The 17819-nt window shown below is 51.7% G+C and overlaps 2 protein-coding genes across 2 annotated transcripts in view; one reads left to right on the top strand and one right to left on the bottom strand.

Moving 5' to 3' along the window:
• LOC131480555 (olfactory receptor 4F15-like) overlaps positions 1 to 9124 on the bottom strand; it is a 67627-nt gene extending 58503 nt beyond the window's left edge. The window contains exon 1 of the mRNA XM_058666127.1: positions 8976 to 9124. The gene's annotated coding sequence lies outside the window, so the exon portion shown is untranslated. The remainder of the gene's footprint in view (positions 1 to 8975) is intronic.
• A 399-nt stretch (positions 9125 to 9523) lies between these two features.
• Positions 9524 to 17241, top strand: LPCAT4 (lysophosphatidylcholine acyltransferase 4). Its single transcript, XM_004578214.3, has 14 exons — positions 9524 to 9861; positions 11025 to 11167; positions 11481 to 11701; positions 12072 to 12184; positions 12288 to 12348; positions 12623 to 12681; positions 12874 to 12908; positions 13316 to 13370; positions 13475 to 13557; positions 13796 to 13921; positions 14239 to 14371; positions 16004 to 16102; positions 16402 to 16558; positions 16846 to 17241. The coding sequence occupies exons 1-14, from the start codon at positions 9748 to 9750 to the stop codon at positions 17019 to 17021; spliced, it is 1575 nt and encodes a 524-aa protein (XP_004578271.2). The 5' UTR covers positions 9524 to 9747; the 3' UTR covers positions 17022 to 17241.
• Positions 17242 to 17819: the final 578 nt, after the last annotated feature.

Raw genomic sequence — 17819 nt, 5'->3', positions numbered from 1 at the left:
AGGATGGCCTAAAGCTTTGGGACCCTGCACCCGCGTGGGAGACCCGGAGGAGGTTCCTGGTTCCCGGCTTCAGATCGGCACAGCACCTGCCATTGCAGCTCTTGGGGAGTGAATCATTGGATGGAAGATCTTCCCCTCTGTCTCTCCTCCTCTCTGTATATCTGACTTTGTAATAAAAATAAATAAATCTTTAAAACAAAACAAAGCAACACATTTAAAAAAAAAAGAAAAGAAGCACATGGATGCTCTATCTCTTGCTCTGCCTTTTAAATAAAAAAATTTTAATGTTAAAAAATATTGCCACAGTAGCCAGCATAGAAGTGCAGCAGATTAAGCTACCTCCTGGAATCCCATCATCTCATAGAAGCACCAGTTTAAGTCCCAGATGTTCTACTTCCTATCCAACTTCTGGCTAACATACCTGGGAAAGGCAGCAGAAAAAAGGCATAAGTGTCTGGGTCCCTGCTACCCGCATTGGTGACTCAGATGATGGTACTGACTCCTGACTTAAGCCTAGCCCAGTCCCAGTTATCACAGCCACTCTGGACATGAGCTAGTAGACAGAAAACCTCCCCCAGTCCCAACCCCATCTCTCCCTTCACTCTGGAACTTTATCATTCAAATAAATAAATCTTCTTTTACAAAATTGCAACAATGGGGCCTGGCATGGTAGCCTAGTGGCTAAAGTCCTCACCCTGCATGTGCTGGGTTCCCATATGGGCACTGGTTTGTATTCCAGCTGCTCCACTTTCCTTCCAGCTCCTGCTTGTGGCCTGGGAAAGCAGTAGAGGATGACCCAAGACCTCAGGACCCTGCACTCACACAGGAGACCCAGAAAAAGCTCCTGGCTTCGGATCAGCTCAGCTCTGGCCATTGTGGCTGCTTCTGGAGTGAATCAGCAGATGGAAGATCTCTCTGTCTCTCCTTCTCTCTGTAAATCTGACTTTCCAATAAAAATAAATCATTCTAAAAAGATTGCCACAATGACACTGCTGTGCAATCAGTCATAAAATGAAGAAGCAACTGGGCAAGAATTAGCAAGGATCCAGCAAGTGTCAGGGTGCGTACGAAATGAGCAGAACAGACGAGCAAAGAATAGAAATCCATAGACAATATACTGCCTAGAGGTCTCATCAACCGCGCAGCAAGAGAGTCAGGAAACAGGGTAGAAATTTCCTCTGCATCTCTAGACTCAGCCATAGGTGATTATGCTTAATTTGTTTACTCAGGGCCTTGTTTTGCTGTTTGCTTTGGGTTTTTTTTTTTTTTTTTTTAGTTTTTTAATTGGAAAGCCAGATTTACACACCATGCCCACTCAATTTCTCTAACGGTGATCACTTTACATTCTTTCAATCATGAACCAAAGAGTTTCAATGTTTTCCCTTAAATTTTTTTTATTTTTTTTTATTTTGATAATCTTTACATGGTTGATTAAGGCTCAAAGGGACAAGGGCTACAGGAAAGTGGGTAAGACCATTGTTTGCACATTTTTTTTTCCTTCCTGTATCTGGGGGAAGGGGAAAGACTTCCCTTAAATCTTTATAGGTTCCTACTCAGTTTCCCTTGAAATTTATCTTCTTGGAGATTTATTTATTTTTCTTAGAAAGGCATATCAGATTAACAAAGAGAAGGAGGGAGAGATAAACTTTCCATCTGCTGGAACAGCCAGAACTGAGTAGATCTGAAACAAGGAGCTTCCTCCAGGTCTCCCATGTGCACGCAGGGTCCCCAGGTTCTGGGCCATCCTCTGCTGTTTCCCAGGTCACAAGCAGGGAGCTGGATGAAAAGTGGAGAAGCCTGGACATGATGACAACCATATAGAATCCCGGCACTTGAAGGGGGAGGATTAGTCAATCAAGCCATCACACGGAGTCCTTGAATTTTATATATTGAAGAAACCAAGCTATTGGTCCTGAAATTTTCTTTGAATAGGATTGATCTTTTTCTATTTTCTATTTTCTTTTTAGTATTCTTTACATAATTGAGAGGGATGCACATCTATGTCCATAGGGAAGGAAGGAAAGGAACTGCCCCGTGCTATCAAACTATGTCAGCATCAAGTGGGGAAGAGTGTTCCAAGAGTGCTGAGTAGTTTGATAGCTGTGAGATGTTATAGGTTTCCAGGATTGAGAAAAATCTTTCCAAGGTCTGTTAGTTAACAAAGTCCACCTTAGTGCATCCACAGACCCAGGAACATGCTGCAAACCTTAGTCAGGAGAATTTTTCAACCATTTTTGCTTTCCATCTTCTGAGGAGGCAGTAGACATCCTCTGCTGGCCTAGATGACTGCCACATTCCCCATGTGCAGCTGGGCATGCTGTCCACTGCACAGGCTACAGCAACTGAGGAAGCCCATTCCTGATACATGCACTCCAAGGCCAGACCACATATTCTGTGATTTTTCCTTGGCTGGTAGGAGAGTTCTCCAAGTTCCCTCACCAGTTCTGCTCCCAGCCCTGGATTCTCCATGTGCCAATGGGTGCAGCAGCCCTATACCCTCAGTCTCTGCCTTTACATGTGTCAGCAGATGCCTGCTCCCACCCAGCCTCCTCCCAGCCCCAGTCCCCATGAATGTCAGGTGGGTTCCTGTCAGATGAGTTCTCTGGTCCAGCCTGGCTCAGCCCATTACCACCCCCAGTCCTCCACAAAAACCATTCTGTGTTACAGTCCCATATAGGCAAGCCCTGGAAGTCCCCCACAGAATCTTTCCCCAGATCCAGTTCTCCCATTCTTGCGGGTGCTGCAGCCGAGCCAGACATGGCAGGGACTGTGATCCCAGCCCCAGCTTTTGTGTGCACCTGCAGGCAGCAGGAAACGCTATTTAGCCCAGCCCAGGTCTTCTACATGGGTGGGTGCCTTGGCCTGACCCGGACACACCCTCCATGGCCTGACCCAGACACACCTCCAGTTTTCCCCCTCTAAATCTCTCCATCTCAGCTCCCTCACCTACCCACAAGTGCAGTGTCCCAGTCCTTGGAAGACTCCAGAAGTCATTCCTCCCCTGTCAAACATGCCCTCAGCCATTGACACTCCAGTATATCCCCAGTCCCCTTTCCCTGGGCAATCCACAGCTTCCCCCTCTCCACTTAGGGGCTGGGGTAGTGTGTCCTGGTCCAGCATTCTCTGCCTTCCCCACATATGTTTAAAAGGAAAAAAAATGAATAGGCAACTATGCTGGTACACTAGTAATAGTTAACAAAATTTGACATTAACCAGGTCCTGAATGCCTACCAGCTACGGGCTGCTTTCTCCCAGCAGTGTAAAACTTGCCAAGGTATAAGGCAAGCATTGCCTACTGCTGCAGTTACACAGTGCCTTGTACGTGATTATTATTACTCACATATCTGTATGTGATAATTATCAATATATGGCTTTGGGCTCCAAGCTTAATAACTGGGCAATTGCATAAAAATAAAATTATGGGGCGCAGTGCAATGACTCAATGACTAAATCCTCTCCTTGTAGGCTGCAGGATCCCATATGGGTGCCACTTCTTGTCCAAGCTGCTCCATTTCCCTTCCAGCTCCTTGCTTGTGGCCTGGGAAAGCAGTCAAGAACGGACCAAAACCTTGGGTTCCTACACACATGTGGGAGACCCAGAAGAAGCTGCTGGCTCCTGGCTTCAAATCAGCTCAGCTCCGACTGATGTGGCCACTTGGATAGTAAACCAGCAAATGGAAGATCTTTCTGTCTCTTTCCTTTCTATAAAATCTGATCTGCTTTTCCAATAAAAATAGTCAATCTTTTAAAAATAAAATTATGTATAACTATGAACTTCTGACTTGCCTTAACTAAAAAAAAATCATAAAAATATAGGAAGTGGATCCAGCACAATAGCCTAGTGGCTAAAGTCCCCACCTTGCATGCACCTGGGATCCCATATGGGCACCAGTTCCTATTCTGGCTGCTCCACTTCCTTCCAGCTGCCTGCTTGTGGCCTGGGAAAGCAGTCAAGGATGGCCCAAAGCCTTGGGACCCTGACCTGTGTGGGAGGCCCAGAAGAAGCTTGTGGCTTCAAATTGGCTCAGCTTCAGCTGATGCGGCTACTTGGGGAGTGAACCAGTGGATGCACAAATCTTTCACTCTGTATCTTCTTTCTGTATATCTGCCTTTCCAACAAAACTGATAAATAAATCTTTAAAATATATAAGAACTATTTTGGGAAATAAAAGATATGCAAAAATTTGCCTTCTTTTTGATAGAATGTAAAAACAATCTTCTCTAAGAATCCATAAGAAAATGAATACATATAGTCTTTTTATTTACTTATTTATTTATTTATTTATTGGATCTGAAAAACAGAATTACAGAAAGAGAGTGAGAGACAGAGCTCTTGTATCCACTGATTCACAAGAGTTGTGGCTGGACCAGGCTGAAGCCAGGAGCCCGGAACTCCTCCCAAGTCTCACACATGGGCGGCAGGGGCTCAAGAACAACAGCCAGCACAAAAGCCATTGCTTTCCTAGGCACATTAACAGGAAGCTAGATCAGAAGTGGAGCGGCCTGGACTGGAATGATTTCTCACACAGGATGCCAACAGTGCAAGTGGCAGCTCGATCTGCTGCACCCCAACACAGGCCCCCTCTTAGCCTTCTTGAGTTGCTATAATAAGATGCCAAAGATTATCATCCAAGATCAAGATCCGGGCAGATGTGGTGTCTGGTAAAGGCTAACTTCCTGACCTGCGCTCCCCTGGCCTCCCCTGTTTGTGCAATGAAAAAAAAAAAAAAGAATCTTACTACTTTTTAAAAATTATTTGATCAATATCTATTGTTAGCTACTTATACAATATTTTGTTCTCTTTACTGTTTTCTTAAAGATTTATTATTTTTAATTGGAAAGGCAGACTTACAGAGAGAACGAGAGGCAAAGGAAAAGATCTCCCCTCTGCTAGTTTACTCCCCAAGCAGCCACAATGGCCAGAGCTAAGCCGATCCAAAGCAGGAGCCAAGAACTTCTTCCAGGTCTCCCACGCAGGTGCAGGGTCCCAAGACTTTGGGCCATCCTTGACTGCTTTCCCAGGTCACAAGCAGGGAACTAGAAGGAAGGTGGAGCAGCCGGGACATGAACCAGCACCTAAATGGGATCCTGACGCATGCAAAACAAACACTTGAGCCACTAGGCTACTATGCCGTGCCCTGTTCTCTTTACTGTTAATACTTGTTTCTAAGGAAATCCAACTTGCACTCCTACAGTAGTGTGATTTGCTTTTAGAGAAGAAGACATGCAGATTTGGGAGGTATTCCCATCTTCATCTTCCAGAAGAGGCCTCAGGAGCCTCCAAAAAGGTCCGCTGCCTTTCCTGGGGCCATCAAGCCCACTCCTGAGCTGCCCTCACCATCTCCTCCAGCGACCCTGCCCTTCTTTCACTTGATCTTAACCAAAAGGCCGAGAAGCGATAACCCTGCCCTTCTTTCCACATTGGGGTTCCTATTTCCTGCAAAGTCTCCTGCCTTCTCAACAATAATCAGTGATATGAATCATAAATTTGGATTCACAGCAGCCTCAGTAAAAAAATAAAAGAAGAGCATTAGTAATCGTTAAGATTAAATTAAACCATGGATGAAAATTATTGTAATGAGCCTTAAGTGTTCCAAACTGCTATTTAAAACAAAGTAATAGGAAATACTCTGAAAAGCGGATGCTGATCTCACTTAGGCAGATACATTTTATCAAGGATTTTTGGCCAATTTCTTTGACTATCCACCTGTGGCATAGAAAGTTAAGTTTCCACCTATAATGCTGGTATCCCATACTGATGCTGGTTCATGTCATAGCCGCTACAGTTCCCACCAATCTCCCTGATTAGAGTCTTGGAAAGTAGGAGATGGCCAAAGTCCTTGGGCACCTGGACCCACATGGAAGACCTGGTGGGAGTTCCTGGCTCCCAGTTTTGGATCAGCTCAACTCTGGCTGTTACTGCCATTTGGGGAGTGAATCAACAGATGGAAGATCTCTCTTCTGTCTCTCCTCTCTCTCTGTAACTCTGCATTTCAAATAAGAAATAAATGAATCTTTTAAAAACACTCAAAAGCATTTATGAGGTAACATGATTCTGTTTTACACTGACATTCCAATAATGTCTTAAACCAGTTCTCTTCTTGTAAGAGCACTCATCCATCATGCAGGTCCCACTCTACTCACGTAATTACTTCCAAAAGGCCCAACCTCCTACTCACCACTACGTTGGGAGCTAGGACTTCCACACACGAATGAGAGGGAACGGGACAAACATTCAGCCAACAACAGAAATCAACAAACTTGGACTAGAATATGCTTTCATTTCTCTGACAATGTTGACTGCTTTGTTCTTGAGGATGCAGACATTGTTAAATGTGAAGTGTGGGAAGGAGCCTACATAGCAATTAGCAGGGAACTGGATCAGACGTGGAGAAGCTGGGACTCAAATCTGCACTCATAGGGTATGCCAGTGTTTGGGTGGCAGCTTGACCCACTGCAACAGCCCCCACTAGCAAATAACTTTGATAATCAAAACTCCAGCTATAGAGCTGGTTTTCATAGTATTTGTTGAATATGCTCCTCTTTTCCTGTCCCTCATCCTATAAATATTATGTCATTTCTTAGACTTTGTCCTCTCCAAAGGTAAGGCCAAAAAAAGGCTAATAAATTGTACTTTCTCCGTTCTGATGAGAATGTAGAAAGCTGAAATTGTCCCTTTGCCTGGTTAGAGAACATTTTCTGTGTCAAGGACAATTTGGATATTTATAACATCATTTGTGGGCCATACAGAATCACCAACTCAAAAATTAGCCTGTAATGGGTGTACTGAACTTCACAATCCACCTGAAGATGTCTTGGTACATCCAGACTAAATTTTTTGCTGGACTTTACATGACCCACATACTGGACATTCCTCATCCCTGCAACAATCAAAAAGAGCAGGTGCCTGGTCATGATGCCTGTATCTCAGTCAAGGTGTCCAGTTCAAGCCCCAGCTCCTCCATTTCCTACCCAACTTCCTACTACTGTGCACTGCCTGGTGTTGTGGTGGTCACGACCCTCACATTATGCTGAGATGATCAGGTGTCCAGGCTGGACAAGGAGAGACCACTGGCTAGAGTCAGTCCAGGTTCTTGTCTTTTTACATACAGGAATGCAACTGGGAGATGGAGACAGAGGCGAGTAGACCAACAGGATTTACTGAAGAGCCAACAGCACACACCCAAAAGTGTGTGTAGCCAACCTCAGCAGTCAGAATTGTCTCGACGAAAGTTTTCCTTTTATAGGGCAGGGTCTGATTGAAGCCTCAAAGGAGACTGGGTTGGGGTGGGGCCATAGCACACTTGATCCACAGATGGGGCATGGTGTCTGCGGCATCATGAAGTGTGAGTGTGCTGAGCTGCTCATCACTGGCACAAAAGGTGATGGGGCTGACATGGTGCACACAGCTTGGCAGTTAGCATTCCTCAGCTCCCTGCCCCTCACTGCCCATCTGCCCACTTGTATCACTAGGAGGCAGCAGGCGACAGCTCAAGTACTTGAGTCCGTCAGCCACATGGCTCAACAGGATTGGGTTCCAAACTCTTGGCTTCCGCTTGGCCCAGCCCTAGCTGTGTCAGGGATTTGATGAATAAGCCAGTGAATGGAAAAATCTGTGTCCTTGTCTGCCTTTCAAAGAAAATAAAGGGTTTTTTTTTTATTCTAAAGAAATTGCTTTTAAAAAATGAAATAAAACTAGAGTCTGAGTGGGCACTGTGGCATAGTGTGTAAAGCCACCACCTACAGCACCAGCATTCCGTATGGTTCCAGTCTCCCCCCACCCCGCACTAATGTACCTGGGAAAGAAGTAGGGGATGGCACAAGTGCTTGAGCCCCTGCACTCACATGGAAGACACGGAAGAAGCTCCTGGCCCCTGGCTTTGGACGGGCCCAGCTCTGGCCATTGCAATCATTTGGGAATTGAACTAGTAGATGGAAGATGTCTCTCCATCTCTTCCTCACTCTGTAACTTGGCCTTTCAAATAAACAAACGAATCTTTTTACAAATAAAATCAAAACTAGAGTCTGAGAACTATGTGTGATTTGTGTGGGGACCTCCATGTTACAAAAATATCCCATTCTAAATATATATGTATAAAAAATTCCATTCAGCTTGGGAAAAAATTATCCCAGTTCTGTTCCCAGGTCTCAAAGGATGTGTATGACCTTGCATCTCACTCACCCCGAGCTCACAGCTCTCCCAGAAGCAGATGGACCCAGAGCTCGGTTTCCAGAAGCCAGTGGACACAAACACTCTCAGTGGCAAGAGGGGGCCTCCTTCTCCCTCACTTTCTTCCTTCAGTTCCCCTAACTGCCACTCCTTGGCACAACGCAAGGTAAGCTTGTTACCCAAGAAAGCTGAGAACACCAATAGGTCCTCATCTTCTCGTAAGGAAGGAATTTCAGAGGTGAGCCAGAGATGGGCAGCAGGCAGCAACCCAACCAAGGGTAAGAAAATAAGTACGCCTGGGCGGCCAGGCAGGCACCTCCCTGAACAACAGAGCATTTAGACTGGTCTTTAGACTGTGTGCCCACAACGCCTCCTACTGCCTTGCCTCTCTCTCCTCTGGGAGATCCCTGGGCACAGAATGTGTGAAGTTCCTCCCCAGGTTTATCAGCACAGTGTTACTGGCCCAAATAGCTGCCCCTTGGCACAGGGCTGAGAAGATTCCCAAGAGGTGTCTCCAGAGGCAGGCTGGGACCCACCCACAAGGTTAGGGGCCTCCCAGGACTTTTGATGTGTAAATTCTGGCTGCTCCCAAGGCCTGTCTCTCGTTTGTTCTTCGGCACCTCACACACACACACATTTAGGTCAGTCAGTGCCAACTTGTAACCCTAACAGGTTGTAGGCAGTTTCTGTCCATGAGCCATGGAGCTTGTAGGTCTTCGGCGGTCGCACGTTATTAATTTTTTATTGTATGAATACCGGTGACGGATCTCAAAGTCTACCCCAATCCCTTGACCCCTGTTCTCACCTCAGCCTGAAAACCAGGAAGCTGAAAAGAGTTTGAGGGGCAGGGGGGCCGTCGAGTGACGACCAGCCACATACTCCCTCACCGTCGGGCACTCTCCCACGGGGCCCTAAGGGTCAGTTCTCAAACCAACGACCCCTGGCTCGGTGCAGGGCAGGTAGCCGGTAAAGACGACACCGCGGTAAAGACGGCCCGCGGGCCGTCAGGGGGCGCAGGCGCCGCGAGGCTGCGCGCGATGGCGTCGCCCGGACCTGGAAGCCGGGGTGGCCGGCCTCCCAGGAGGGGCGGCGGCCCCAAAGCATCCGACTTCCCGTACGGCCGCGGGCCTGGGCGCAGGACGCACAGCCGCCGCTCGGTTCCCACCTGCCCGACAGGCCCCCTCCCAGCCCACAGTGACCTCGCCGCCCCGCCGAGGCCCCGGGCGCCCTTAGCTCCGCGCGCATCTCGCGGCCGGAGCGGGAGATCTGCTCCCAGAGGGACGTTCGCAGGCCCCCAAGGGCCGCCACGGCCTCGGTGGAACAATGGCCGGAGGGGCTGCGGGCACGGCGGGCCGCACCGAGGAGCGGGACGCCCGGGCGCTGCAAGCCCCGCCCCTCGGCCGGCGCCCTGACAACGCTGGCGGGCCGGGCCGCGCCGCCGGTTCCCCGCCCCTCGGCGGCCAGCGCCAGGCGGGGCCCGGGCCAGAGCGCCGGCGCTGCCGCTGGAGCAGCCGCTGCTCTGCAGAGCGGGGCCGGGGGCCGGGGTCGGGGCGCCCTGCCGCCCACCTCCTCCCGCCATGAGTCAGGGAAGTGCGGGGGACTGGGCCCCTGTCGATGCCACCTCCGAGCCCCCAGCGCCCCCCAACCCCTTCGTGCACGAGTTACATCTCTCCCGCCTCCAGAGGGTTAAGGTGAGGCGTGGGCAGGGGGCGTCGGGAGGACCCGCGGGCCGAGGAAGACGGGGCAGTTTAGAGCCCTTGCCAAAGGATGGAGTTTGGGGATCCGGGAAGAGGGTGGTTGCGCTGCTCGCGCAGTGGGCGCCCGAAGGTGCGCACGTGGGGGGTGGCTGAAGGTGTGAGCAGGAGCCCCTGAAGGGGGACGCGATGGATCAGCTCGTAGGTGCGGAAGATTCGAGTAGATGAGGATGGAGGATTGTAGGGGACCCCTAGGGAATGCGGGCTACATCCTGCGAAGCTGAAGGACTAGGATGGAGTCGGAGGCTCGGGGGTGGGGGCGGGGGCGGGTGCACGGCCTCTCCGGGCTCTGGCTCGGAGGGAGAACGGTACTGGACCCGGAGTATGCATCCCCGTGCCCTTCCATCACCCCCTCTTCCTGTCCCCTCGCGCGCTCCCACCCCCTGCACTGCAGCACCTCCCGGTGGGGGCAGGGATGCTGGAAAGGGGGTTGGCCACAGGAAGTGGAGGTGGTGTTGGGGAGGGAGTGTTCAAGGTGCCTGCTGTCATCACCTCCCCTGAGGCGGACTCTAGGGGCTAGGTCTGTTTACCTGCTGTTTCCCCGGGGGCAGCATCTGGAGTTACCCTGGCTTATGGCAACGGGGGAAGGGGGGAGGGGTTCGAACGCTTCCCCGACACCTCGCACCTTTTCCCCATCTCCAGCCCCCAGTACTTCGGGATGGCTATTGGGCAGTGCTAGGACTGACCGAGGCCGGCAGCCCTCTGCCTTCCAGGCCCAAAGTGGAAAGAATCGTGCACCTGGTTTCTCTTGGAGATAGAGCTATTTATGGAAAGGGATGTGGGGGAGGAGGGCCTGTCTCCAGCCGATTCCACATCAAACCCAGGGCTAGGCGCTCTCACACCGCTTTTCTCATGGATGTTCTTAGTTACAGTTTATGCATTCGCCTTTATAGGTGGGGATCGTTGCCCTCTTGCCCTCATTGATGTTTTCATTTCACTTGGATCCCTGCCACCTCTCCTGTTCCCAAGCCACTCATCACCTGCAGGGGATGATGGCCCTCTGCTCCTGGGTCCCTCCTTGTGCGAGAGTGGGGTCCCTGGGGTCGGGCCAGAGCATCCTCTCCCAGCTCTGCAGTGGCATTCTCTCCCACCCTCCACAGTTCTGCCTCCTGGGGGCACTGCTGGCCCCCATCCGAGTGTTTCTGGCCTTCATCGTCCTCTTTCTCCTCTGGCCCTTTGCCTGGCTGCAAGTAGCCGGTCTTACGGAGGAGCAGCTTCAAGAGCCAATCACAGGATGGAGGAAGTAAGTGGGGGTGGGCGGTCAGTTCCAGAGACCCCTTTTTGTTTTCCTTATTGCTACCCCTTTGAGAGGAGGATGGGGGAGGGTTTGGAAGCCAGCCTGCCCAGCCGGGGTAGGTGAGATGAGTCAGCCAGCTCCAACCAGGTATCCAGGACCTCACCTCTGAGTGATGTGACCTGAACCTGTCCCAGAGGGGCCACCGCCCCCAGTCCAGTGACCAAAAGTATCCATGTGGGCAAAAGAGGGATACCCAATTCTGCTGGCTGGGTGAGGGCCAGCACACCCCCTCCACTGTCACCCCGCCTCGCTCTGGCAGGACTGTGTGCCACAACGGGGTGCTGGGCCTGAGCCGCCTCCTCTTCTTCCTACTGGGCTTCCTCCGGATTCGTGTTCGGGGCCAGCGGGCCTCCCGCCTTCAAGCCCCAGTCCTTGTTGCTGCCCCCCATTCCACTTTCTTTGACCCCATTGTCCTGCTGCCCTGTGACCTGCCCAAGGTCGTGTCCAGAGCCGAGAACCTCTCTGTGCCTGTCATCGGAGGTAAGAGAGTTGGTGGAGGGGAGGGGGCAGGCAGGGTGACAGTTGCAGGCAAAGAAAAGGGAAAAGGCAGCAGCTGAGATGCATGTGAAAGGGAGGGGGAAAAGTTCTAAAGAGATATGGAATGTTGCACAGTGAAATGTAAACTACCCCCACTTACCCGCCGCCAGGCTCCCAGTGCAGGGGCCCACTGAGCAGGTGTTGGGGGCGCCCCTGCTCACTTCTCTAGAAAGACAACAGGGGTTGTCCCCAGGGCATAGCAATAGCTGGGAACCCTCTCTTGTGAGGAACAGAAGGTTATGTGTGTCCATACCCTACCTCCCCAATCCATGGGAACCCTGTGACTCCTGCCCATATCTTTTCCCAACCCCAGCCCTCCTTCGATTCAACCAAGCCATCCTAGTCTCCCGCCATGACCCAGCTTCCCGGCGTAGAGTGGTGGAGGAGGTCCGAAGGCGTGCCACCTCAGGAGGCAAGTGGCCCCAGGTGGGTAAAGGGTCTTCCGACCTCCCCCGCAGATGCCACCCTCTCCTCCGCCTCCACCCTCCTCACCTCTTGCTGCCTCTTTGGGTTTTTTTTTGCCTCCCAGGTGCTCTTCTTTCCTGAGGGCACCTGTTCCAACAAGAAGGCTTTGCTTAAGTTCAAACCAGGTAAATGGAAGGAAAGTGGGTGGTAGGGCGGTGGGCAAAGGGAGGCACAGATGTGGGGATTCCTGGCAAACCCACTGAGTAGGGAGGGTTGGGGGAGGAAGGACACGGGAAGCTGCTAGCTAAGGCTGACAAGTCCAGGAGTTTCAGAGAAAATGACTGAACACGGCACAGCCAGGTCTCACCCGAGATCTGTCCCAGTCCCCTGCGCTTTGTGCCTCTGACTGTGTCCATGTGCTAACCTCTGCCTTGGGGGTGGGCTGGGACTGGGATTTAGGAGCCTTCATCGCAGGGGTTCCTGTGCAGCCCGTCCTCATCCGCTATCCCAACAGTCTGGTGAGTCTCAGTCCAAGAAGGAATGGAAGGGGGAGGCAGGGGTTTGCGGCCAACACAGGAACCAGTGAAAACTGTGGCTGTTAGGTTGGGGAGGAGGTGGGACCGGAAGTGAGCTGGAGATCTCTGCACAGTGAGGATTGGCCGATTCCAGAAAAGGTGCACTCATCTGCCCCAATCTCTGCTTCTCCCCAGGACACCACCAGCTGGGCGTGGAGGGGCCCTGGCGTGTGAGTTCTGGGGTTCTTGGGGCTAGGGATGGCAGCAGGGTCTGTGAGAATTCCTAGCCCCTCCTCTTTCACTGAGAACTGTGAGAAGGAGGCACCCCTTTCTTCTGCAGTCTCCCAGTGGAGCCCGACAGTGCCCTCAACAGTCCCATCCCCATCGTGGCTGCTCCTTTTTCCTCCCCAACGTCTCCTAGGGGCTCTCTCCCCTCGCTCGGCCACCCAAGATGCACTGCTTGCCGTTCCCCTAGCCAGCATCTCGTCTCGTTCTGAGCCTTCACTTGCTCTGCCAGCTGCAGCTCCCCCCAGCTGGCTGTGTGGCTAGGCATCTGCTTGTGTATGGGTGGGCAGAACTTTCCTACCCCTCCAGGCTCCAGGCAGAGTGGTGAGCACCCTAATCTCTGTTCCCTTAGACTCAAAGTCCTGTGGCTCACAGCCTCACAGCCCTGCAGCATCGTGGATGTGGAGGTATTAGCCCCAGCCACCATGGCCTGGGTGGGAGGAGCCTGGAAAAACAGGGTGGGAGGGGTCAACCCTCACTTTGATAAGAACTGCGTGTGTCTGTGCTTCAGTTCCTCCCTGTGTATCACCCCAGCCCGGAGGAGAGCAGGGACCCCACCCTCTATGCTAACAATGTCCAGAGGGTCATGGCACAGTGAGTATTGCACAAAGTATTTCCTGGAGCTGATACCCGGGGTGGAGCAGTTACAAGAAGGGGACCGACAGGCAGAGTTCTGAGGCCGAGAAAGGGGAGTGAGCAAAGGGACACACTAACCAATGGTGAGATTCAGCAGGGGATAATTAAAGGGTCTGACCTGTCTCCCTGGTCAACAGCAGGCTCAGCCGGAAGCCCTCAGTGGCTTCTCCTGTTTCCCCTCCCTTTCATCCCCTAGGGCCCTGGGCATTCCAGCCACCGAGTGTGAGTTCGTAGGGAGCTTGCCTGTGATTGTGGTGGGCCGGCTGAAGGTAGCGTTGGAACCACAGCTCTGGGAACTGGGAAGAGTGCTTCGTAAGGCTGGGTAAGTGGCCCTGAATACGAGGGGACAAGCACCCCAGAAAAAAGCAGAGAAGTGGGAAGGAGGAAAGTAGAAAGATAGAAGGATTTTTAAAAGATAATGGAGTTAAAAATGGGGGGGTGAAGAAACAGTAGGATGTGTAATGATGCAGGTGAGGAAGGTGTGGAGGACTTTGAAAGGACTGTGAGTCGATCCATCTCAGCAAAGCAAGAGCAGAGCATGTGCAGGAAGCACTGTGGGGGCGGCCCGGGGTCCTGCTGCTGCACGGTGTGGCTAGAAGGAAACCGAGTGGGCCTTTGCCTCCGACAATCCTGTTGCAGGCTGTCCCCCGGCTGTGTGGACACGGGGGCAGAGCCAGGCCGGAGCCGAATGATCAACCAGGAGGAGTTTGCCAGGCAGCTGCAGCTCTCTGATCCCCAGACGGTGGCTGGTGCCTTCCGCTACTTCCAGCAGGTAACTGAGCTAGAAGGCAGAGGGCAGAGCTGAGGGCTTGCTCTTCCACTGATACACACGGGATGGAAGGACCATAATATCCTCGTGGCGTCGCGGTCACATGACCATCCACTGGCTTCTACGCTGAGTATTATAGCAGCTGTGGCTAGATGGGCATCTACTGAGAAACACTGGGAGAATCACTTTTTTTTTTTAAGATGTTTTTGGGTCTGGCGCAGTAGCCTAGTGGCTAAAGTCCTTGCCTTGCATGCACCTGGGATCCCATATGGTTGCCAATTTGTATCCCAGCTGTTCCACTTCCCTTCTATCTCCCTGTTTGTGACCTGGGAAAGCAATTGAGGATGGCCCAAAGCCTTGGGACCCTGCACCCACATGAGAGACCCAGAAGAGGCTCCTGGTTTCAGATCTGCTCAGCTCTGGCCGTTGCAGCCACTTGGGAAGCAAAAAAAAAAAAAAAGTATATATATATATATATATATATATATATATATATATATATATATATATATGTTTTAACTGGAAAGGCAGATTTTACAGAGAGAAGAGGAAGAGAGAGAAAGATTCTACATCTGCTGGTTCATTCCCCAAGTGCCTGCAACAGCCAGAGCTGAACAGATCTGATCTCCGGTCTCCCGTGCGGGTGCAGGGTTCCAAGGCTTTGGGCCATCCTCGACTGCTTTCCAGGCCATAAGCAAGGAGCAGGATGGGAACTGGCCGGTACCCATGTGGGATGCCAGCACTCTGAAGTGAAGGATTAGCCTGGACCCTGAGTCCTTCTTTTTTTTTGTAACCAAGTACCAGAGCCCTGAAGAACTATTATGAGAAAAAACAAAGGAGACATCACCAAGCCTCAGTGTCCATAAGTTTCTGAATCCATTTTCAAGAGGCAAAGTTGGGAAACCCTATGGGGCTTTGGGCAAGGGCCTTTTTAAAAACCTGTAAGTTCTCTAGGTGATGCTTGACTTTCTAAAGCATCTTGGCAATCTGTTTCCCAGGAATTAAACAGGTTGTCCTTTCAGATTGCAAAGATAGAGAAGATTCTTAGCGTCCATAAGGCCAGCCAGGGTCTTCATATCTTTCTGCTCTAAGAAGCAAACCGTGCTCCCCAACATGCTCTCAGGAAATAAGCAGTGCCACGCTGTGCGGGTTTCTTAGACGGGGGGCTGATTCTCCTGCTTTCTCCCCTCACTTGTAGCAGAGCAGAACTTCAAACCCAAACGCCACGGAGAGTTGGTGAGCAGCCATCCCTCCTGGGTTCAGCAGTGATGCCACTGGCCTCCTTCCAGGGGTGTTGGACCAGTTCTCCCACACGGGCTGAGTCAGAGGAGAGAACCAGTTCATCCAGCTTGGGGACAGGAATGCCGCTTCTGGGCTGTGTCAGGAAGTTGGTGGTAACTTTGAGGCCTGTCTGAGGGATTCCCTGAACATTCCTGGGAGATCCCCTCACAGGCAGCGCTAATGCTGACGGCACAGTCTGAGCAGGCCTGTGACCTCAGACAAGCGTCACGGCTTCTGGAGCACTGGCGGTTTGCGAAGCTAGGAGCAGGCAGGTCACTGCGCCGGTCCCTGCCAAGAAGAGGTGGGGGAGATGCCCTGCCCCCTGCATTGCCCTCGTTTCCCTCCCACTCGCAGGATGCCCAGGGTTTGGTGGACTTCCGAGATGTGGCGCTGGCACTAGCAGCTCTGGATGGGGGCAGGAGCCTGGAGGAGCTGACTCGCCTGGCATTTGAGGTACTGGATGAGGGGAGGTACCTGGTGACTATTCATCCCACCCCATGAGACTGGCTGGTGGGATATGTCCGGTAGCTTATGGAGAGGAGGTGTTTGGCATCCTGCCCAATACCACAGCACTGCAACTGCAGACCCCCAGTGTCTCCATGCTGAGAGCCCAACAGGAAGAGGGCAGGAGCGGGGAAGTTTGCCGTCAGGCAGGACTTTGGCACTTCTGGAAGGGAAGGAGCAGACCTGCAGGGCAGCTGGAAGCGACAGCATCAGGACAGAATTTGACGTGCATCCCTTTTTTTCCCAAGCTGTTTGCTGAAGAGCAGGCAGAGGGGCCCGGCCGCCTTCTGTACCAAGATGGCTTCAGCACCATCCTGCACCTGCTACTGGGTTCACCCCGCCCTGCTGCCACGACTTTGCATGCTGAGCTATGCCGGGCAGGACCCAGCCAAGGCTTATCCCTCTGTGAGTCATGGTGCCCCGGGCCCTGCACGGACACTCAGCACCATCAGTACTGAGGCTTGAAGAAGAAAGCCCTGGGCCAGGCGGGAAGGAGGGGTAGTATCCCAGGCCTGAGAGTGAGAACCTTCTAGAGGCGATGGCTAGGAGGAACCAGCAGGAGAGGAAGAGATGACCCAAACCTTGGACTGACAAGTTAGATCTGAGGGGGTGGGGATGTGTGTGTTCTAAGAAAATCACAGGGGTGCCCTCCTAAGGCCCTCATTCTTAGGTCTTTTTGCTTGTTTGTCCAGGTCAGTTCCAGAACTTCTCCCTCCACGACCCCCTCTATGGGAAGCTCTTCAGCACTTACCTGCGGCCCCCACACACCCCTCGAGGCCCCTCCCAGATGCAAAATGCCTCGTCCCCTGGCAGCCCCAGCTCTCTTGCCAATGGCACCGTACAGGAGCCCAAGCAGAAGGGCGACTGAGCACCTCAGCCCCCAGCCCCACCCCCTGCGGCTTGAATCCGGCCCCACAGACTCAGGGCAGCGCCAGGAGCCTACCCCATGCCTCAACCCCATCTCTGCTCCTTTTTGAGTTTCATTGTTGATGTTTGAGTTGATTTTGATTTTTGGTTTGGTTTTTTTGTAAGAAACTATTTTATATATAAATATAAATCTATATCTATATCTATTAAAAAAAATGAAGCTCAGTCACATTGATGGTATCATTAGTTGGGATAAGTAGTTGCAGGATACCCTTGGAAGATGTACAAGTTTTCAAATGTCACACCCATTAGCCATGGTTGTAAAGGCAAATTTACAGATAGAAGGAGAGAAAAATCTTCTGTTAGTTCACTCCCAAGTGACCTCAACAGCCAAAACAGCCGATCAGGAACCAGGAGCTTCTGGGTCTCCCGCGCAGGTGCAGGATGGCTTTGGGCCATCCATCCTCCATGGCTTTCCCAGGCCACAAGCAGGGAGCTGGAAGAGAAGTAGAGCAGCTGGGACTTGAACCGGCACCATAAGGGAGACCCCGGTGCTTGCAAGGTGAGGATTTAGCCACTAGGGTATTGCACCAGGCCCTCCTCTACAGAAGTCATCCCCTGCACGCGACTTCATGTCCCCCTCTCCTGTCGGCATCTCCTGCCTCATGAACCTTTTTCAACCCTTCCATGCTATTCCCTCTTGCTTTGTCTCACAAGAGATTAAAAAACAGCTTTAATACTGTCCTGCCTTAAAGAATCCTACTGAGGCTTGATGCCCACTATGAAAGTATAGCCTCCT

Source organism: Ochotona princeps, chromosome 6, assembly GCF_030435755.1.
Source record: "Ochotona princeps isolate mOchPri1 chromosome 6, mOchPri1.hap1, whole genome shotgun sequence".
Taxonomy (NCBI): domain Eukaryota; kingdom Metazoa; phylum Chordata; class Mammalia; order Lagomorpha; family Ochotonidae; genus Ochotona; species Ochotona princeps.
The sequence above is the reverse complement of the archived record's forward strand: the minus strand, read 5'-3'. Positions and strand labels throughout refer to the sequence as shown.

What these genes read in the sequence shown, in the direction of transcription:
- LPCAT4 (XM_004578214.3), top strand. Translation starts at nt 9,748, where the DNA reads ATGAGTCAGGGAAGTGCGGGGGACTGGGCCCCTGTCGATGCCACCTCC. An exon ending in CCCGCCTCCAGAGGGTTAAG is followed by an intron (nt 9,862 to 11,024) that starts GTGAGGCGTGGG and finishes CACCCTCCACAG; the next exon opens with TTCTGCCTCCTGGGGGCACT. An exon ending in TGACTCGCCTGGCATTTGAG is followed by an intron (nt 16,103 to 16,401) that starts GTACTGGATGAG and finishes TTTTTTCCCAAG; the next exon opens with CTGTTTGCTGAAGAGCAGGC.